The sequence below is a fragment of the Nematolebias whitei genome, chromosome 3, assembly GCF_014905685.2.
Source record: "Nematolebias whitei isolate Nwh7 chromosome 3, NemWhi1, whole genome shotgun sequence".
Classification (NCBI taxonomy): Eukaryota; Metazoa; Chordata; class Actinopteri; order Cyprinodontiformes; family Rivulidae; genus Nematolebias; species Nematolebias whitei.
In genome coordinates, this window is record NC_056500.1 from 57,568,418 (window position 1) to 57,591,420 (window position 23,003).

Here is a 23,003-nt window from a genome sequence, read left to right on the forward strand (position 1 = left end):
AATTGATGCCTTAGCTGTAAACATCACTTTGAATGGAGGCCAGATTTTATCTGTAGTCTGTTGTTACCGTCCACCTTCAGCAACACCTGAGGCTCTGTCCTCCCTGATGGAATTCCTTGGTAATTTAAAATCCAAATAGATCTTTTTGGCAGGAGACTTCAACATTGACTGGGCAAAGTCGACCTCCCTCTGTGAGAAATTCAAGGAATGTTGCCTGTCTCTCAATCTTACCCAATTGATCAACTCTCCGACAAGATTAAACAAAAACCATCCTGAAAAATCCTCCATCTTAGACCTGTTTCTAACTAATATGCCTTACAAATTTCCTGGTACAGGTGTATTTTACAATATCTTGAGTGATCATTGTGTGACAGCGGCTTTGAGAGATATTAAACTTCCAACTTCTAAGCCCAGATTAATTCAAAAAAGGGATCTGAAACATTTTTGTGAACAGTCATTCCTCTGGGATCTGTCTCACTTTGACTGGCATCGTATTCTGTTAACTGATGACGTGAACTCCGCTTGGAACTATTTTCATAATAGTTTCATTTATTTTGTAAACAAACATGCTCCTTTTCGTCAGTTCAGAATAAAGGGACGAGACAGCCCCTGGTTTACTCCAGAGCTAGCTGACCTCCTGCACAGGAGAGATTATCTTTGGGCCGCAGCGAGAAAATTTGACTCAGACACTGATTGGTTGAGTTTTCGACAGATGAGGTATAAATGTACAACTGCTGTCAAAGCAGCAAAATGCAACTATTTTTTATCTCAGACATCCAAAAATCTAAATGACCCCAACAGATTCTGGAAAACCATCAAATCTCTCTCAGGCACCCCCCAATCATCTGACCTCCCATCACAACTTCTCGTTAACTCTGTTCCTGTGTCAAATAAGCACGAGATCCTGAACTGTTTCAACAAATGTTTTTTTGCTTCTAGTTCTTTATTTGACACAGTTACTAATGGAAAATCAGCCGCTTCACTTAATAACCAAACTTCTACAAATCAAATCCCTCCTACAAGTCAATCCTCAGTTAAACACACCTTCTCTTTTTCTCCATTCTCATTAGTGAGGTTAATAAACTGTTAAAAGATCTTGATCCTAAAAAATCTGCAGGTCCAGATGAACTTCCACCTTATTTATTAAGGCTGGCTGCTCATATCATCACAGTGCCTTTGACCCACATCTTCAATCTCTCCATAAGACAAAACTCCATCCCAGACACTTGGAAAACAGCCTTTGTTCTTCCTTTGCTGAAGAGAGGTGACCCCACCTCACTGAACAACTATCAGCCAATCTCTAAACTCTGCATTTTAGCCAAGGTTCTAGAAAAACTGATAAACTCTCAAATCAAAAATTATCTGGACTCATTTAACATCTTACCTCACCTTCAATCTGGTTTCAGGAAACAACACAGCACAACCACTGCTTCACTGAAGGTTCTTAATGATGTTGTTGAAGCACTGGATGCTAAGGATTATTGTGCTGCACTTTTCTTAGACCTGTCTAAAGCTTTTGACACTGTGGATCATAACATCTTGTGTCATAAGCTCTCAGAAATCGGTTTCTCAGAACACACCATTGGTTGGTTCTCTAACTATCTTTCAGACCGGAAGCTATGTGTTCAACATAATGGTACTTCCTCCAGTTATTTAACAGTCAACAATGGTGTACCACAAGGCTCAGTCTTAGGACCCACCCTCTTTACAATCTACATACATAATGTAGGTAAAAACATCCCTAATGCATCCATAAATTTCTATGCTGATGACACTGTTGTTTATTGTCGAGCTAAAACTATTGCTAAGACTTTCCAGCTTTTGAAATCTGCATTCAACTACATCCAGACAGATTTGTTCCGCCTCAAACTTGTCCTAAATGCCGAAAAAACCAAAGGGATGCTTTTTTCAAATAGGAAGTTGGTTTTATCCTCAAATGATGTCCCCATTGAGTTTGTTGATTCCTATAAATATCTGAGTGTCTTGGTCGACTCACATCTCTCTTTTAAGCTCCATGTGGAAAACTTGGTAAAGAAACTGAAAGTTAAACTGGGTTTCTTTTTCAGAAACAGATCCTGTCTAACCCTAAATGCTAGGAAACGCCTTGTATCTGTGACTTTTTTTTTCATTTAGCCTTTATTTATCCAGGTTAGTCTCATTGACGCGACTTTCCTTTCCTCCATTGATTACGGTGACATTATTTACATGAACACTCCTACAAGAACCCTGCAGATGTTGGATGCTGTCTATCATGGTGCACTAAGATTCATAACTGGCTGTGATTATTGTACCCACCGCTGCACCCTGTATTCACTGGTTAACTGGACATCATTAACTTCACACAGACTCTCTCACTGGTACATTTTCATCTTTAAATCACTTCTTCGTCTGCTACCTTCATACATCTCCTCCTACATGTCTCTGCGTGAGTGCAGCTACGCCGTGCGCTCTCAGGACATTATTACCTGCAGTGTTCCCTCAATGAGGACTGAACTAGGCAAGAGGGCCTTCTCCTACTCTGCTCCTGTTTCCTGGAATACCTTACAAAAACAATTGAAGCTCTCGACCTTGACCTCTCTAAGTGGCTTTAAGAATCTGTTGGACTCCTGGCAGTGACCAATGCAGACATGTTCCTATTTTTAGTTTTCTATATTCGCCTTAGAATCTAGCTGTTTTTTGTTACCTTTTTCTTTTAGCCATCCTATTTGTTAAAAAAAAAAACTGTAGTATGACTTTTTATAACTGTTTATTGTTGTCGCTGTTGTCCGTCATCATTCTTTGTTGAAATCAGGTCTCTCTTGTAAATGAGTCCTCGAGGCTCAATGGAATTTACCTGTCTAAATAAAGGTTGAATGAATTTGTATGCTAGCTTTCAACTTCTTGGTTAATGCACCAGTCCCTCCTCCAGAAAAACAACCCCGAAACATGATACTGCCAATGCCATACTTCATGGATGAAATTGTGTTTTCTGACTTGTAAGCTTCTCCGTTTTTCTTTAAAATCTCATGTTTATGGCCATATGGTTCGATTTTAGTTTCTGTAGTGAACTAGGCCTCCGACCAAAACCAGCCTCTGAAGACCTTCATGGGACAGGAACTGTTATTTCATTGATTTGAATCCAGAAATACAAATTAGCTCATCCAGAGACTGTCTAATTGTATCCTGAATTAATCAATTGAAAGAACACTCTTCTTTTTATATTATCATTACTATTTTACAATATCTTGATAATCACAAAGTGTGTTTAGTTCATATCATTCCTAATGTTGAAGTGAACCACTAATTTTAAATCAACTGTGAAACAGTATTAATGATTTTTTTATACCTCATTTAAATTAGAAATCAAGTTAAATGTCTATTTACAAAGTAATTATGCATTTTGATTTTCTGTCTGTGTACCTACCCACCTACCTGTCTATCCTTACCTTCCAGGGTTCCTGTGGAGAAAAAAAGCTGTTGTTTCATATTCACTGCAAATAATAAACACTGTTAAACTTTTACCTCCTGGAATCTTGTGTCATCTCGGTCTCGCACTCTCTGGGTCTCCTGAGTATATGACAGAAATGCTCCAGCCAAAACAACATACCCAGAGTGAGACCGGGGCGAGCAAGCTTTTCTCCCCTCCCAGATAGAACACATTAATGATCTCGAGTCTAAACTGGAGAAGATCCTCTCACAACAGGAGACTAACCATGCAAACATGACCGAACTGGGAGGCATGTTGTTGTTATTAAACGAGAAGTTTTCGTCGGCTTTCCCAGCTAACTCTCCTACTCAAGCCATTGCGAGTCCCAGTGTTTGCTCTACAGAAGTGACAGCAGAACAGCCTGAAATAAACTTCAAACCCTCTACAGTTTTCTCAGGTAACCCTGATCACTTCTGGGGTTTTTTTGCTACAATGCAAACTCGCATTTTGTAAAACTGCTCGACTGTATGCTTCCCATGATCCTAAAATCACATACATTATTAGTCAACTTAATGACAAAGCCCTCAGCTGGGCAGAATCCTTTGTCAGTACATGATATGGACTCTTTAAGCTTCGACCAATTTTTAAAGGAATTTAGTAAAGTGTTTAATCACCCCCTACAAAAATCTGAGGCCGTAACGCGTTTACTGGGGTTACGTCAAGGATGACAACCTACGTCCCGACGCGCCCTCGAGTTCCGGACCATCGCCAATGAGTTCAAGGATCAATTGGCCCTACAAGATGAACCTAAAGATCTCGACAAGTTAATTTTGGTGGCTATCCGTTTAGATTAACGCTTCCGGGAGCGACAACATAAGAAGAACTACAAGTCCCAGCTGCCTTCCTCTTCTGGGTTTTCCACCAATATGGCAAACCGCGCCATCTCCAAATCCAGGTACTACGTCACTCAGAGGTTTCCTTCTACAGAATCTCAACGAAATGACAAGACCCGCGCACCTGCCAACGAGCCTGAGCCGGAGCCCATGCAGGTGGACAGGACCCGCTTAACTACAGAGGAGAGGTGAAGAAAGGTAAATACTAATGCATGTATTTATTGTGGTAGACAAGGACATTTCATCGCCCATTGCCCGTTTTGGGGAAACGAGAACTCCCACCAGTAGCAGGGAGAATACTGGTGGGAACATCCTCTCTTTCATCCACCTCCTGCTTAACACTTTGCCCACTGTTATTCAGGTGAACCAAAATCGTCTACTTGTCACTGCTCTAATTGAATCCGGAGCTGAACAAAATTTAATCAGCAGTGATCTCATTGAAAAACTCACTATCCCTACTCAGGTCTTGCCTCACCCTCTGGCCGTCGCAGGTATTACAAGCTCAAGCTCACCCAGATTCAACATAAAACTGTGGGTATTCATCTGATCTCATCCGGAAACCATCATGAGGTCAGTGAATTTTTCATATTCAGCTCCCCAGAGAGTCAATTAATTCTCGGGTTCCCCTGGCTCCAAAGACACAACCCAAAGACTGAGTGGGGCAAAAGAGGATTGAAGGTTGGAGTGATTCTTGCCTTCAGAACTGTCTCAGAACCACCGTTCCTAGTCAAGTCAAAACGTGTGCTCCTCTAGAGGACATAAATGTGGAAGACATCTCCCTTGAGTATTGTGATTTTTGGCACCAGTTTTTAGTAAACAGCGAGCTTTGTCATTACCTCCCCATCAGCCATATGATTGTGGTATTGACCTCTTCCCAGGAGCGACGTTACCATCTAGTCGTTTACACAATCTGTCTGGACCAGAGAGGGAGGCCATGAAAAAGTATATCGACAATTTTCTAGATTCTGGTATTATCCGTCCCTCCACCTCTCTAGTAGGGGTAGGATTCTTTTTCGTTTCTAAGAAAGACAAGTTCTTAAGACCTTGCATTGATTACAGGTGACTAAATGTCATTATCATGGGGGAGGATGCCGGTCAGACCTGGCAGGCCTAAACTTATTGTGAGGGTTTGCTGGGAACATCTGGCAGAGTCTCTTGTGAGATGGAACTTTAACTCCCACCTTCGGGAGAACTTTGAACATGTTCCGGGGAAGGTAGGGGACATTGAGTCTGAGTGGGCCATGTTCCGTGCCTCTATTGTCAAGGCGGCTTACCAGAGCTGCGACCACAAGGTTGTCGGTGCATGTTGCGGCAGCAACCCTCAAACCCGGTGGTGGACACTGGTGGTGAGGGATGCTGTCAGGCTGAAGGAGTCCTATCGGGCCTTTTTGGCCTGTGGGACCCCGGAAGCAGCTGACAGGTCCCGGCAGTCCAAGCAACATTTGACTCGGATGGTCACTGAGGCAAAAACTCGGGCATGGGAGGAGTTCAGAGATGCCATGGAGAATGACTTCCGCATGGCTTCGAGGCGATTCTGGTCCACCATCCGGCATCTCGAGTCGGAAAGCAGTACACCACCAACACAGTTTATAGTGGGGGTGGTGTGCTGCTGACCTCAACTCGGGATGTCTCGTGGGTCAGTGGGCAGAACACTTTGAAGACCTCCTCAATCTCACCGGCACGTCTTCCACTGAGGAAGCAGAGCTTGGGAACTCTGGGTCGGGCCCTCCAACCTCTGGTTCTGAGGTCACCGAGGTGGTTAAAAAGCTCCTCGGTGGCAGGGCCCCAGGGGCGGATGAGATTTGCCCGGAGTTCCTTAAGGCTCTAGATATTGTAGGGTTGTGTTGGATTATGCAACTCTGTAATATTGCGTGGACATCGGAGAAAGTTCCCTTGGATTGGAAGACTGGGGTGGTGGTCCCCTTATTCAAAAAGGGGGACCGTTGAGTGTGTTCCAACTACAGGGGGATCACGCTCTTAAGCCTCCCTGGTAAGGTTTATTTGGGGGTTCTGGAGAGGAGGGTCCATCGGATAGTCGAACCTCGGATTCATGAGGAGCAGTACAGTTTTTGTCCTGGTCGTGGAACACTGGACCAGCTTTACACTCTCAGCAGGGTCCTGGAGGGTGTGTGGGAGTTTGCTCAACATATGCTACATGTGCTTTATGGACTTGAAGAAGGCGTTCGACCGCGTCCCTCGGGGAACCCTGTGGGGGGTACTCTGGGAGTATGGGGTACCAGGCCCTTTGATACAGGCTGTTAGGTCCCTGTATGACTGGTGTCAGAGCCTGGTCCGCATTGCCGGCAGTAAGTTGGGCTCATTCCTGGTGAGAGTTGGACTCTGCCAAGGTTACCCTTTGTCACCAATTCTGTTCATGTTGAGGGGATCTGTTTTGGTGGCCTTAGGATCGCTTCTCTGCTTTTTGCAGATGATGTGGTCCTACTGGCTTCATCATATCGTGATCTACAGATTTCGCTGGAGCAGTTCGCAGCCAAGTGCGACACAGCCTGGATGAAGATCAATTCCTCCAAATACAAGGCCATGGTCTTGAGCGGGAAAAGGGTAGAGTGCCCTCTCCGGGTCAGGGAGGATGTCCTGTCTCAAGTGAAGGAGTTCAAGTATCTTGGGGTCTTGATCACGAATGAGGGGAAAATGGAGCATGAGATCGATAGGTAGATAGGTGTAGCATCTGCAGTGAAGCGGGCGCTGTACAGGTCTGTCGTGGTGAAGAGAGAGCTGAGTCAAAAGGCAAATCTCTCAATTTACAGATTGATCTACGTTCCTACCCTTATCTATGGTCATGATCTTTGGGTTGTGACAGAAAAAACGAGATCTCGGATACAAGCAGCCGAAATTAGTTTTCTCCGCAGGGTGTCTGGGCTCTCCCTTAGAGATAAAGTGAAAAGCTCGATCATCCGGGAGGGACTCAGAGTACAGCCGCTGCTTCTCCACGTTGAGAGGAGCCAGTTGAGGTGGCTCGGGCATCTGGTTAGGATGCCTCCTGGACGCCTCCCTGGTGAAGTGTTCCGTACACGTCCCGTTGGGAGGAGACCCAGAGGAAGACCCAGAACATGCTGTAGGGACTATATTTCTCGGCTGGCCTGGGAACGCCTCGGAAATCCCCCAGAGGAGCTGGCCCAAGTGGTTGGGGAGAGGGATGTCTGGGCCTCCCTCCTTAAGCTGCTACCCCCCCGACCCGACCCTGGATAAGCAGAAGAAAATGGATGGATGGATGGATGGATAAACGTCATTACCATTAAAAATAAATACCCTCTTCCCTTGATCGATTCCATACACGAGCAGCTCCACACCACTTCTATCTTCACCAAACTAGATTTGTGGAATGCATATCATATTGTAAGGATCAAAGAAGCTGATAAATGGAAAACAGCTTTTCGGACCCCCAGAGTCATTTCAAATATTTGGTGATGCCCTTTGGACTAACTAACGCCCCTGCATTTTTTCAAGCCTTGGTAAATGATGTGAGACTTCATAAATGATTTTGTGTTCGTTTACCTAGACGATATTTTGATTTTTTCTCAAAGTATGGAACAACACGTATAGTAGGTCAGACTCGTCCTCCAGAGACTATATGAATACAAACTTTTTGTTAAACTCGAAAAATTTGAGTTTCATGTCTCAATCATTTCCTTTTTTGGATTTATATTTGAAAGAGGTCAATACAGGACTGCCCCAGAAAAGACGAAGGCTTTGGTGGAGTGGTCCGTCCCGGAGACAAAGAAACAACTGCAATGGTTCTTAGGGTTTGCCAGTTTGTATCGTCGATTCATCAAGGACTACAGTAGAATTGTCGCCCCCCTCACACAGTTGACCTCCACCCTGTGAACATTCAAATGGACTCCAGAGGCAGACAAAGCTTTCGGTGAGCTAAAGACTTTATTTTCCTCTACACCGATTCTTTGTCACACTGACCCTAAGAGACAATTTATATTTGAAGTCAATGCCTCAGACACAGGAGTGGGGCAGTTTTGTCCCAGAGAGCGGCGTCAGATAACAAGATTCACCCCTGTGCATTCTTGTCCATACGCCTGGCTCCCACTGAAAATAATTATGACGTAGGTAATAGAGAATTACTCGCAGTGAAACTAGCATTAGAAGGATGATGACATTGGCTAGAAGGCAAAGACGCACCTTTTCTTATATGGACGGACCATAAGAACCTGATGTATCTCAGAGACGGTAAATGCTTGAACCCCAGGCAAGCTTGATGGTCTTTGTTTTTTACTCGTTTTAACTACGTCTTGACTTTCCATCCAGGTTCTAAAAACGTAAAGCCCGACGCACTGTCCCATCAGTATTCTCCCCCAGATGCTGCTTATGATACTGAGAGCATCATTCCTCTCTCCTGCATAGTGGGTGTCCTCACAAGGACCATAGAGAGGGAGATTCGTGAGGCACAAAGGCTGGAACCCAATCCTGGCACAGGTCCTTCAGGAACTCTCTTCGTACGTTCCTCCAAATGGTCACAGGTATTAACATGGCTATAGAACAACAAGCTTTCTTGCCACCCTGGTGTCTCTCGCATGTTGTCTTCAGCAAGAAGACATTTCTGGTGGTCATCCATGACAAAAGACATCAGGGACTTTATAGTCACATGTTCCACCTGTGCCAGAAACAAGTCAGGAAATCAACCTCCAGTAGGACTCTTACAACCTCTACTGACCCCCAGCAGACCTTGGTCTCACATCTCCTTAGATTTCATCACCAGCCTTCTTCCATCTGAAGGTAACACCGTCATCCTCACCATCATCAACAGATTCTCCAAAGCTGCACATTTCATCCCCTTGCCCAAGTTACCATCTGCTGTCGAAACTGCTCAACTTTTGGTGCAAAACGCGTTCAGGATCCACGGCATCCCTTCCAATGTCACCTCTGACAGGGGCCCTCAATTAATTTCTCAGGTCTGGCTAAGTTTTTGTAAGGCTCTGGGAGCCTCTGTAAGCTTAACATCTGGTTTTCAACCACAGTCAAATGGACAAACAGAGTGCTGTAACCAGGAGCTGGAGACCACTCTTAGATGTGTGGTGGAGAGTAACCCCTCTGCATGAAGTCGACACCTGGCATGGGTAGAGTACGCCCGTGATTCCCATACCTCTATAGCGACAGGTATGTCTCCATTCTAAGCCTCCTTGAGCTATGCTCCCCCTCTGTTTCCCAACCAAGAGACTGAGATCACTGTCCTGTCCATCCAGCATAATTTTTGGTGGTGCCAAAGGGTCTGGCAGCAAATCAAGGCTGCCCTCATCACATCAGTCGCCCAAAACAAGCGGTTTGCAGCTCGCCACCGCTCCAACGCACTGGCATGCCAAGTTGGGCAGCAAGTCTGGCTATCTACAAGGGACAGCCGTTTGAAGGACACCTGCAGAAAGACAGCCCCTCAGTTCATCGGACCATTCCCCATAGTCCGCATCATTAATCCCGCTGCAGTCCGGCTCCAGTTACCTGCTTTCATGAAGATCCATCCCACATTCTACCTCTCAAGTGAAGCCAGTCTCAGTAAGTCCTTTTTGCCCTTCTACCGACCTTCCTCCACCCACCCATCTCATCGACAACCATCCGGCATTCTCCGTCCGCCGCATCTTGGACGTGAGGCGTTGGGGCCGAGGTTTCCATTACCTAGTGGACTGAGAGGGTTATGGCCCAAAGGAGAGATCCTGGTTCCTTTATCCTTGATCTCAGCCTCATCTTGGCCTTTTTCAAGGCTCACCCAGAGAAACGGCACCGGTCACCGAGAGGCGATTCTTGGGGGGGGGGGGGGGTACTGTGAGAGTATGACCTTCTGCAGCTCCTGGATCCAAGATAGCCACTACTGATCAACACCTGCAGGTTGTCTTGCCATCAAGGATCCAGCACTACATAAGGCTGCAGTCGAGCTGTACTCTCCACTGGAGCATATCGCCTTCCTCATGGTAGCATGCTTCTGGCCTGGTTATGATAAGTGAGTCTTGTCTAACTCTTGCTCTGTTTTGTGTACTACAGTACCTGATCTCCTCGTGCTCCTCCGTATCTGGTTATCTTGGACCTTTGTTGCCTCCTGAGTCTCCTCACCCTCCAACCTCTTGCCTGTGTTCCGCTTTGTTGACCACTAGACCAAGAAACCATCTCCTCCAACCAAACCTGTAAGAACAAAAACAAACTGCAATCAAAACCAAAATCCTCCCTTGCTGTGAACACCTATCTTATGTCTATCCTTGCCTTACAGGTTTCCTGTGGAGAAACAAGCTGTTGTTTCATATTCACTGTAAATAATAAACACTGTTAAACTTTTACCTCTTGGAGTTTTGTATCGTCTCGTTCTTGCACTCTCTGGGTCTCCTGAGTATATGAGAACAGGATGTCTCAAAAAAATAAGATCTTTCTCCTTGTGTGTGAAACTGTTTTTTTATGTTGCTTTTGGAGTAATGACTTCTTCCTTGCTGATTTCAGTTCATGTCAGTACGATTTCTTTCACTGTGGATAATGACTCTCTAACCAGCTTTGGCCAGCATCTTTACAAGGTCGTTTGCTTTTGTTTTGGTGTTGATGAACACGTTTTTTACAAAAACAAATTCATCTCTGGAGCACATAACCCCGTCTTCATGAGCAGTTTGGTGTACTTGTGTCCTTGTGTACTTTGAACAGATGAACGTGGCTCTTTCAGGCACTAGAAATTTGTACCAAAAGGTGAACCAGAGTTGTGGAAGTTGACGGTTTTCTTCCTTATAACCTAACTGATTTTTTTTTAATATTATTTCCTTGATGTAACACAAATAAGCAGTGTTTTAGGTATGCCTTAATGGTGTGTCTCCAAATAACTCAGATGTTGTTAACGAACCAGTCAAAGGCCTCCAAAGTCATGGCATCATCTGGACTTTCCCAAATTGTATAAAGCAGGGGTGGGCAAACTTTCGGACTCGCGGGCCACACTGAGTTCTAAAATTGGAGCGAAGGGCCGGGCTAGGAACAGATGGATGGAGTGTTTGTGTGATGTTACACCCCAGCGCAATAACAGCTGCCGGGACGCTATTAATTATGGGCAATTCCACCTTCTGCACTACACAACCAGCCGCTAAGTCAGGATTATATGATAGAACAGTGATTTTATTTACAATAGTGAAATTATTGACTTTGTGGAGTCTTACCAACTTCAGTCCCAAACAGCAAACAAAACAAACCAGTGTAATTTCTCTTACCTGAAGAAAAATAAAATTCACCAAACCACAAGTCTCTTACCTCACTATGCTAATGGAATACAGGATAAAAGTCAAAATAATGTGGCAGCTCACCTCTACTCCTATTCCTCACTTCAAATCCCTGCTTAAAACACATCTATTCTCGCAGGCATTTCACACAGTGTAAATTGATCTAGTGTTTTTTTAATCTGTGACCCTATGTTTTTAAATGCTTTTTATTAATTCTTCAGTTATTATTATTAGTGTATTGTATATATATATATTCTCTTTAATTTTACTCATTGATTGTTGTTGTTGTTGTTGTTGTTGTTGTTGTTGTTGTTGTTGTTGTTGTTAAGCACTTTGATAACAGGTTCTGTTTTAAATGTGCTCTATAAATAAAGTTGACTTGACTTGACTTGACTCTACAAAAAACTCCTCACGAAACTTTTTACAACTACAGGATCTAAAGTTGATGACAGATCAGCTGTGGCAGGTTGGGAATGGAAGCAGACATCATCCTTCTGCAGTTCGTCTATGCAGTATCACAACAGAGTACCTGGACAATAATTCACACATGCAACACATATGACTTTTTTTGGTTTAATTCACACATGGTGTTGTCTTTCACTCTTTTTTTGATAATTCACACACTAGGATCACAACTAACAGTTTCACACACACACACAAAGCATGACTTACAGCGATTCCTGATGGATGAAAAATAACATCCTGATCGAGGTTTTCCTTTCACTTTATCCTGGATTCTTGTCAGCAGCCCGACGTTTTCCACTTAAATTTGGTGATTTGTCCATTGTGACATTGTCAACTTTACTCCACAGTAGCTTCATTCTCTCTAGGACAGCAGACGGTTATAAAAATCCTCTCTTCATGTTTTTCTTTCAGAGACTCCAGGGTCAAAAACACCTCCATTATCTCAAAACTGTTGTTAATTCCACAGATAAAAAAATAAGAGATGAGCAGTGTCCTTTATTACTTTCATCTAGTAAACCATAACTTAAAGGACGCTCTCTGCCTTTTAGTTTATTTTGCTGGCTAAATCTTCATCAATCAGTTCCACAAGTCGAGTCACAGTCCTGCATGATAAACCGTTTTTTTCTAACTTGTCTTGGCCCTCCGGACACAATAGACCTGAACTGTTTTTACCATGTTTCTTTTAAAAAATTGCCATTGGAGGAAGGCTTGCTAGCATAGTTAGCGGTTAGCAAAGTGTACTCTTTGAAAATCACAACAGGTTCTTGGCATAAAAACTGCCTTTGATTGGACCTCAGTGAAACAATATGTTGCTGTCCACCCCATTTTAAACACTCGGCACTCACTGTACACTTTTCTTTTCTTAGATAAACGCGTTTTTTACAGACGAGTTCATAGGGCAAAGTAAAAATAAAAGCGTAGAAGAATAAATTACTTCTTCTCCACTGTTAATTTGCCTGTAATACACGCCAGTGTCTGTAGTGTGCTCCTACTGGGAAAATGCTGGAACTACAGGTAAAATGACACCAGATTTTTCTTATTAAATTCAGTTTTTTAAATATAATTTGAACCAGTGGCGGAGGAGGGGAAAGCAGCACTTTACTAACACTGTGTTCGGTGAAATTCTCAATCCCACCAGCACGTCTTCCATGGAGGAAGCTGAGTCAGGGGACTTTGGGGTTGACCTGTCCATAACTGTGGCTGAGGTCGCCGAGGTTTTAAAAAAGCTCCAAGGCGACAGGGCTTCGGGAGTGGATGAGATTCACCCTGATTTCCTTAAGGCTCTAAGGCTCTGGATGTAGTGGGGCTGTCTTGGCTGACACGCCTTTACAACGTCGCGTGGATATCGGGGACAGTTCCACTGGACTGGCAGACTGGGGTGGTGGTTCTCCTCTTCAAAAAGGGGGACTGGAGGGTGTGCTCCAATTATAGGGGCATCACTCTCCTTAGCCTCCCTGGTAAGGTCTATTCAGGGGTACTGGAGAAGCGAGTCCAATTGTTGGTTGAACCTCAGATCCAGGAGGAACAATGTGGGTTCCATCCTGGCCGTGGAACACTGGATCAGCTCTTTACGCTCACTAGGGTCCTTGAGGGGTCATGGGAGCTTGCCCATCCAGTCTACATGTGTTTTGGGAACTTGGAGAAGGCATTTGACCATGTTCCTCAGGGTACACTGTGGTGGGTGCTCCGTGAGTATGGGATTGGAGGCCCATTGTTATGGGCTGTTCAGTCCCTATACAAGCGATGCAAGCATTTGGTTTGCATTGCAAGCAGTAAGTCGGCCCCCTTCAGGGTGGGAGTTGGACTCCGCCAAGGCTGCCCGTTGTCATCGATTTGGTTCATAACTTTTATGGACCGAATTTGTTGGTGCAGCCAGTAGGCGGAGGGTTTCCGGTTTGGTGGCCTCAGGATTCCATCTCTGCTCTTTGCAGATGATGTGGTCCTGTTGGCGTCCTCATGTTGTGATCTCCAGCTCTTACTGGAGCGGTTCGCAGCTGAGTGTGAAGCGGCTGGGATGAGAATCAGCACCTCCAAATCTGAGGCCATGGTCCTTAACCGGAAAAGGGTGGATTGCTCTCTTCAGGTCAAGGGTGAGGTTCTGCCTCAAGTGGAGGAGTTCAGGTATCTTGGGGTTTTGTTCATGAGTGAGGGAAGAATGGAGCATGAGATTGACAGATGGATTGGTGCAACATCTGCAATATTGAGGACTCTGTACCGGTCCGTTGTGGTGAAGAGAGAGCTGAGCTGTAAGGCAAAACTCTCTGTTTACCAGTCGGTCTACGTTCCTACCCTCACCTATGGTCATGAGCTCTGGGTAGTGACTGAAAGAATGAGATTGCGGATACAGACGGTTGAAATGAAATTTTTTCCGCAGGGTAGCTGGACTTTCCCTTAGAGATAGGGTGAGAAGTTCAGTTATTCGGGAGAAACTCGGAGTAGAACCGCTACTCCACGTCAAGAGGAGCCAGTTGAGATGGTTCGGGCATCTGGTAAGGATGCCCCTTGGGTACCTCCCTAGAGAGGTGCTTCGGACATGTCCAACTGGGAGGAGACTCTGAGGAAGACCCAGGACAAGCTGGAGAGATTATGTCTCTCGGTTGGCCTGGTAATGCCTTGGAATCCTCCCAGAAGAGCTGGAAGAGGTGGCTGTGGAAAGAAATTTCTGGGCCTCCCTGCTCAAGCTGCTGCCCCGGTGACCCGACTTTGGAATAAGCGGAAGATAATGGATGGATGGATGGATGAACCAGTGGCAATTTCAACCTCTTTTTGGGGGTGCTTAAGCACCCCTAAATTTTACCTCAGTATCCCTGAAAAATAAAGTATAAATAAATAAATAAATAAATATATGCATACATATATATATGCATACATATACTTTTTTTTTTTTAATTGTCCAAATTTTGGACAATTTTGGCGGGCTAATTAAAAAGCCCAGCGGGCCGTATATGGCCCGCGTGCCAGGGTTTGCCCATGCCTGGTATAAAGGCATCTTAGTGCATGCAAACCTTGGACTTTAGAGAATGTAATAAAAATTATGTAAAATATTCTCCTTCTCATGTCTTGGGCATGTAGAAATGTTTTGGGGAATTCTAATTGACCTAAAACAAAAAAAAAGTATATTTTAATGTCGGACACTGAGAAAAAAAATTGTCTTTTTATAGTGTATGTAAAGATCTGTTTTCAATTGTATAAAGTTACAACTGTGCTGTTGTAAATAGGTTGGTTAATTTTCTTGTTGTTTACGTTTTACAGGCTACCTATTGTCCATTTCTGCGGCAGATCTTACAGGAAGTTTTCCACCCGGACCGACCCGAATGTCCTGACATTGAGTACATGTCTGGAGGCCTCACAAACCTGCTGAAGACTGGATTCAGCATGTTCATGAAGGTTAGATATAGTTTACAAAAAGGATAAGATTCCCTGTTTTTCATCTTTGCGCACACTTAACAAGTCCATGCTTTAATATACAGCATTGCACAGTTTTTTGCTAAACAACCTGTTGTGTGCTACAGTAACTGAATTTGTGAAAAGCAAAAATATTTTGATTAAAAATCCCATTTTTAGGATTTTAGGACAAAGAGCCATGTGTCACAACATGGAGTCTCCAGCTGCTCCTTTTCAAACTGCTTTACAGGATGCCCCCTCCCCAAACACAAAGAAAAAGTCCCACATCGTTTTTTTTCTAATGCTAGACAATTAGTGCACATCATCATCACATTTAACTCCCATGATGCACTGGTATTCAGCTCACCAGTTGGTTAAAACATCTTCTGATCATTTCATGCCCATCAAACCCTTCTTTGATTGTCTGGTGTCAAAACAGTCACTGGTGGACCATTATTTTTTTGTACTACAATGGGTCATGTGGTGCCAAGATTCAAGGATTCAAGGATTCAAGATACTTTATTGTCATTCACATCACATGTAGTACATAAGGTGGAACAAAACTATGTACACAGGGTCCCATTTACATCCAATAAAAATACAAATTGTAAAGAAAAATAGTAGTAAGATCCAAGACATGAACTAAGAAATATGTTAAACTAAGAGTTTGTTTTTTGCCAGAAGGCAAGTGATCTCTTCCTCCTCCGTTGATGCCATGACTGAAATGGTGAGAAATGAAGGAATTTGTCACGAATGAATTAAAATCGGGTCCAGTGTGGCTGCGGCAGGGTATGGAGATTTCCTGGTGGGCTGGTCTGATGTGTGGGCTGCAGGACCACTGTTTATTAAATTTTTTTTAGATCTTTTTATTAAAAACATATAAACACAGAACACGGCTGAGGCTGCCAGTGCTCTTTTTTTTTTTTTTCCAACCTGTCAATCAATCCAGTAGGCATGTCAGCAAATAACCAACTGGCAACCTCAATTTGTCCCGAAGGTAAACACCCCTTGTCTGCGAAGCTGCTCTGCAGTCACTCAGGGTGGATGCTCGAGTATGAAGACTCAACCCGCGTACGTACGCACGAACGGATGTACACGGGAGTATACTGTGGGCTTAAGAATACACTAAGCACTTATAGTACAAAACAATGCAAAACATTGGTGACTTGTTTGAAGAAATTGATTTACTTAATCAAGTCAAACTTTCAGAATAAGTCATGTCAAGAACCAAACTAGTTGCAAAACACAAAAGTGTATGAAAGCATTTATTAAAGCTATGGCTAAGTAGCTGAAAACCAGTTTGATTTTCAGGCTGAGATGAGTCAAATTGGCACTAAGAACAGCAGTCTAGTTGATAATAGAACCTACGCAAGTTCACAGTGTCAAAAAGTACATGTTTCTGTAAAATAGACAGAAAGCAGAAATTGGTTTCACCCTAATTAGGAAACCTGGCCTCAAATCAAAAAGTCAGACACACTAAGCCCATAAACTGAACTTGAGGCAAAGTGCACCCCCTTTATGCAATAAAACACCACTATAAAACCTCTATTTTTAACCACAGCACCCACAGTTAGATTATTTAACGTTCTGTACTCGGCTGTCTGACTTACAGCCTGCAGAGAGTCTTTACACTATCACTTTTGTACAGTCGTCTCAAACTGTCTGTGCCTGGTGTGTGTGTGTATGTCTGGTGTGGCCTGTTTTAGTTTAAGCTGAGTCCTGCTCCTTCAGTTCTATTCAGCCACACTTATGCCAATAAAACTTTATCATCTTACAGGACATGGTGTCCTGGGAAATGCCATGAACTGTTTGAGTGTTTGAGATAAGGACCTGCTGACCACCATACTGTGTAGGACCTATCTTCAGGCAGACTTGAAAATCTGCCTGAGAAAGAAGCCGAAGCTGTGATCCTATAGAAAACAGCTTTCTACAAACAGCTATATCCAAACGTCCTTGCTGATTCCTTCACACAATGAAGCATCAGAACCATTTGAAGGTCAACAAGTCCATTATTTATTAAGTGTTCAACTTAATCTTTTATTAATATTAGTGGCAGTTTACATCTTCTTTGTTATGCTTCTTGGATGCAACAATATGTTTTTCTTTAGATTTTGTGGTTTGTGTAAATATGACAGAAAATATCTGATTACAGAAGCATTTTCTAAATGAATGCTACCATTACATTGACTTTGTTCCTGGTAAGTGGAGAAAACAATTTTATCCACTGCCAGGTGCAATGGCAGAAACGGGGTGGCTAGTGGTGGCCAAGGCCACCACTGATGATTAGCCTTTGGCCATCACATTGGCCACCCCAATCATTTGAGGAAATATTACTTTTAAGTTATATAAAAACTAGAAAGTATAGTTTCCTAAAATGATTGTGGTGGTTGGTTTACATATTTCTACGATGTTGCCCATCTTGGATTTCATTGTGGCAACCCAGTTTTTGACAGTGACCATTTTATGCCTAAATCCAGTCATACACTAAAAATGGAAGTCAACACATTGCTTATTTTTGACCCAAAAATTTGATAAACCTATACTTTTAAGCAATAAAAAAAAAAAAACTAGAAAGCACAGTTTCCTCAAATAATTGGGGTGGCCCGTTTACATATGGTGGTGGCCATCTTGAACTTGGACATGACAACCCAATTTTTGATAGGGACCTTTTTTATGCTTAGATGTAGTCACACATCAAAGTGGAAGTTGGTACCTCACCTATTTTTCAATTATCATGCTCACAACACAAACAGACATATGGTGGAGCCATCTGTGATTTTGACATGGAAATCCAATTTTGGGAAGGAAACTTTCTTACACCTAGACAGTGGTGGGCACAGCTAAGCAAAAAGTTAGCTTCACTAACCCATACTCCACTAACTTTAAAAATTTGCTTTGCTAACACTAAACTGCTAAACTTGTTAAAATAAATAATAATTAGTGGAAGCTAATGCTAATCCACTAAGACAACTGTAATTCAGTCTACGTCACACATCTTTGTCTCCTTCCAGTTGAAGCTGTGTTGACCAATCACGTTTTGTCATGTGAACACGTAGTAAGACAACAGAGTGCGTAACAGAGTCTTCAAGACATGCCGGAAACAGACAGGAACAACCTTGTGGATTTTGTTAGTGGACTAAAATTTGGCAAAACCTAATTTAGTGGAAGCTAATTCAACTAACAGTTTCCAAAGTTAGCAAAAACTTTAATCCGCTAAACAAAGATCTACTTCTGCTATTAGCTGTTTGCAGATTAGCAGAACTGTGCCCACCACCACATAAATGTACAAACCGGATTCCAAAAATGTTGGGACACTAAACAAATTGTGAATAAAAACTGAATGCAATGCTGTGGAGGTGCCAACATCTAATATTTTATTCAGAATAGAACTCAAATCACAGATCAAAAGTTTAAATTGAAAGAATGTATAATTTTAAGGGAAAAATCTGTTGTTTCCAAATTTCATGGCATCAACAAATCCCAAAAAAGTTGGGACAAGTCCATTTTTACCACTGTGTGGCATCCCCCCTTCTTCTTACAACACTCAACAGACGTCTGGGGGCAGAGGAGACCAGTTTCTCAAGTTTAGAAATAGGAATGTTCTCCCATTCATGTCTAATACAGGCCTCTAACTGTTCAATCCTCTTGGGCCTTCTTTGTCGCACCTTCCTCTTTATGATGCGCCAAATGTTCTCTACAGGTGAAAGATCTGGACTGCAGGCTGGCCATTTCAGTACCCGGATCCTTCTCCTACGTAGCCATGATGTTGTGATTGCTGCAGAATGTGGTCTGGCATTATCGTGTTGAAAAATGCAGGGTCTTCCCTGAAAGAGATGACGTCTAGATGGGAGCATATGTTGTTCTAGAACCTGAACATAGTTCTCTGCATTAATGGTGCCTTTCCAGACATGCAAGCTGCCCATGCCACAAGCGCTCATGAAACCCCATACCATCAGTGATGCAGGCTTCTGAACGGAGCGTTGATAACAACTTGGGCTATCCTTGTCCTCTCTGGTCCGGGTGACATGGCGTCCCAGTGTTCCATAAAGAACTTCAAATCGTGACTCATCTGACCACAGAACAGTCTTCCATTTTGCCACACTCCATTTTAAATGACCCCAGGCCCAGTGCAAACGTCTGAGCTTGTGGAGCTTGCTTAGAAATGGCTTCCTCTTTTCACTGTAGAGTTTCAGCTGGCAACGGCGGATGGCACGGTGGATTGTGTTCACTGACAATGCTTTCTGGAAGTATTCCTGAGCCCATTCTGTTATTTCCTTGACAGTGGCATTCCTGTTTGAGGTGCAGTAACGTTTAAGGGCCCGGAGATCACGAGCATCCAGTAGTTTTACGGCCTTGACCCTTACGCACAGCGATTGTTCCAGATTCTCTGAATCTTTTGATGATGTTATGCAAGTTTGATGATGATAACTTAAAAGTCTTTGCTATTTTACGCTGGGTAACACCATTCTGGTATTGCTGCACTATCTTTCTGCACAACAATGGTGGAATTGGTGATCCTCTTACCATCTTGGCTTCTGAGAGACACGACACTCTGAGAAGCTCTTTTTATACCCAATCATGTTGTCAATTGAGCTAATTAGTGTTAACTGGTCTTCCAGCTGTTCGTTATATGCTCAATTTCCTTTTTCCAGCCACTTATTGCTACTTGTCCCAACTTTTTTGGGATTTGTTGACACTGTGAAATTTTGAATCAACATATTTTTCCTTTAAAATGTTACATTTACTCAGATTAAACTTTTGATCTGTCATCTATGTTATATTACAAATAAAATATTGACATTTGCCATCTCCACATCATTGCATTCAATTTTTATTCACAATTTGTTTAGTGTCCCAACTTTTTTGGAATCCATTTTGTAGTCATATACCCAAATGGAAAACAGTACCTCACTTATTTTTCAAGTTATTGCTCTCACAACATGCTTGGACAGATAAAGGTATTTTCAATTTCCCCTTTTTGCTCTGCGACAGCATACAAAAATTCTTAATGCACCCTACATACAGCACATAACAACTGTTTTCTCTCATTTAATTTATGGCATTCTTCTTTTTTTTTTGAAGACCTTTAAAAATGAGACAAAAATTTAGGTGATATTTCTACAGAAAGAGAACCAGTTGTGAAAGGTTTCCAAACTTTTACATAAATTTATCACTAGACAATAGAACAGGGCTATTCAACAAAAGTGCGCGGAGAGCCACAGTTTTTGAACGCCAGCAGCTCAGAGGCCGGACATCCAGCATTTTTTTTTTTTTTTTTTCATTAAACCAACAGGTTAGTCACAAGCATTAGTTAGTAAGTTACAGGCTAGTCTCATTGAGTCACATGGACTCATTTACAAGAGAGACCTGTTTTAAACAAAAAATGTCATTATGTAAATAAACTAAGTATTAGAGTGATCTATTACCTTTAAAAATTTAAATACCTTTTAAATTTGTTTGTTTTATTGCATTGAATCATAAATGCAACCTACCGGTAATAATAATTGTTCTGATTAAGGTTAATAATTGTTCTTTTTAAATTTACTGTCAACTTTTGTAAATAAAAAAATTGACTTATCAGGAATTGCTGTTATTTTTGGTGTCAAAAATACTGAAAGAGCAGTTCGTGTCCATCAGTGTGGTATTTTTGAAGTAATTCACTGTGAGAGCTTTGAATGACAATCTCTTTGTTTCCTCTTTCAAAACGCTTGTCACGTTTCAGCTCACATTTTCACCGTCCTCATCTTCCTCATGTCAATGCGCGTGTGGTGTCTATGCATCCACACAGGTGGTGATGTGCTCTCACATGGAGTTGTGTCTTTTCATGCCAATCCAACATAGCATGAGCAGAATAGCCAAGATAACATTAGTTTGCACCTTTTTGGAGAAACACATGTCCAACCATGCCTGACATGCCTCACCTCAGCATGCTGCCACTTCACGTGTACAGCCACTAAACAGACAATGAGACCTGCAGGAGGTGGACCTGTGGTGGTCCACCTCCTGCAGGTCTCATTGTCTGTTTAGTATTCACAAGCTGTTCTTGCTTGCGACCCGCCAACCAATAGCACAACACTGCTGTGTCCCAATGAGGCTCTGCAGAAACACCAGACTTTGCTGTTAAAGGACATGTTTAAATGACACTTTACCAAATGTCTTTGTGTGTGGGAGTTTCCTCACTCATGAGGTGTGGACACTTCTGAGTCTGTGTTTGTTATGTAGAGGCGTCCACACATGTCAGCCATCTGTGAGGATTCTCCATTCTCTGAGTTTAAGGGTCATCGTTATCAGTAAATACAGGTGTCCAGCTGAACAGTGACTCAGCAAAAATATACACATAGCATAGTCTCTCATGATTAGATGGAGAGAAAATGCTGTGAATTGTTCCTTAACTAGAGTACCTGTAATCAAAAATAAGAGTCAAAGTCAAAAACGTCGATGGTCTAAAAGTAAAATGACCAGGTATGGTGTGTTGTCTTATTTCCAGGTGAGCCGTCCACATCCTGGCAACAACCCACTGGTCTTTCTCTTTCTAGTTGGTGGAGTCACACCTTCAGAAATTCGTCTCATCAAAGACACAGTTGCCACCTACAAACCTGGTACCCAAGTAAGTTGTCCTTTACTATCTAATAACCTGAACCAAAGCTAACCTAATGATAACATTAACACTGCAATAGGCTGCTTAGAAAATCTGTACAGAAAGAGGCTTAAGCTTTGGTCTTTGCTTTAATGCATAAACTATGCCCTTAAAATAACTTTATTTAACAAGAGTGCTCATATTATATTGTGGGTTGCATAGATCATGTAATATCAATTTCATCTGTCCATATTTCATTTCATCCAAGCAGCGCGTTGTGGAACAGCTGTGATCAGATGTTTACATGCTTTCATTATAATGCCGTATTAAAATGGGACAGTTAATCACTTGCTTCAGGTGTTCCTTTTTCCAGGTGGAAAGGATGATTGAAGAATGATGATATAACATACAACTTCAGTGATTTTTAAAAACAAGAATATGGTGTACAAAGCACCAGATATACAGGCTCAAATATTTACATACATTCACCTAAATCATTTCATAAGTAGTGCTGAAGGGTCCCGGATGTTTTTTAATTTGACAAGAAATAGGCCTGTTAACTTCTTATTGATGATCATGATTGACTGCAGCTGGTAGTTTCATTTTGCCAGCATAAAAATTATTTATTAGGCAGCACTCATTGGATGAACCACTACTCATCTGTTCTTCTGATACACAGTATACATAAAAAAATTGGTTTGGATGTTCAGGAACAGCACAGGAACCAGCAAGACTCAAGCCAACTGGAAGAAACTGCTGGAAGATCAGTGTCTCCATCTACAGTCAATCCAGTTTTGCATCCCCACAAAAATAAAACCTTTACAATTGAGTGAAATTTGCAGCTCTCTACATGTACTAGCCAAGTAGACAACGATTGAACTTGTAGGTCCACATGGACAAGAAGTATATAGGAGTTGAGCATGATGGTGGTAGCATCATGCTGTGGTACTGTTGGATTGCACAAAGTGGGTAGAACAATAATGAAGAAAGACAGTCTTGAAATTCTTCCACTTCACTTCTAATCAACAGCTAACCTGGACACAGTTGGGTACTCCAACAAGACAATATAACTCCAG

At 42.6% G+C, this 23,003-nt stretch overlaps 1 protein-coding gene across 1 annotated transcript in view; it reads left to right on the top strand.

Annotated features, from left to right (window-relative positions):
• LOC119407567 (sec1 family domain-containing protein 2) overlaps positions 1-23,003 on the top strand; it is a 221,503-nt gene that overhangs the window by 187,357 nt on the left and 11,143 nt on the right. The window contains exons 3-4 of the mRNA XM_037674388.1: positions 15,219-15,353; positions 21,838-21,957. Coding sequence (XP_037530316.1) covers positions 15,219-15,353; positions 21,838-21,957 — 255 coding nt within the window. The remainder of the gene's footprint in view (positions 1-15,218; positions 15,354-21,837; positions 21,958-23,003) is intronic.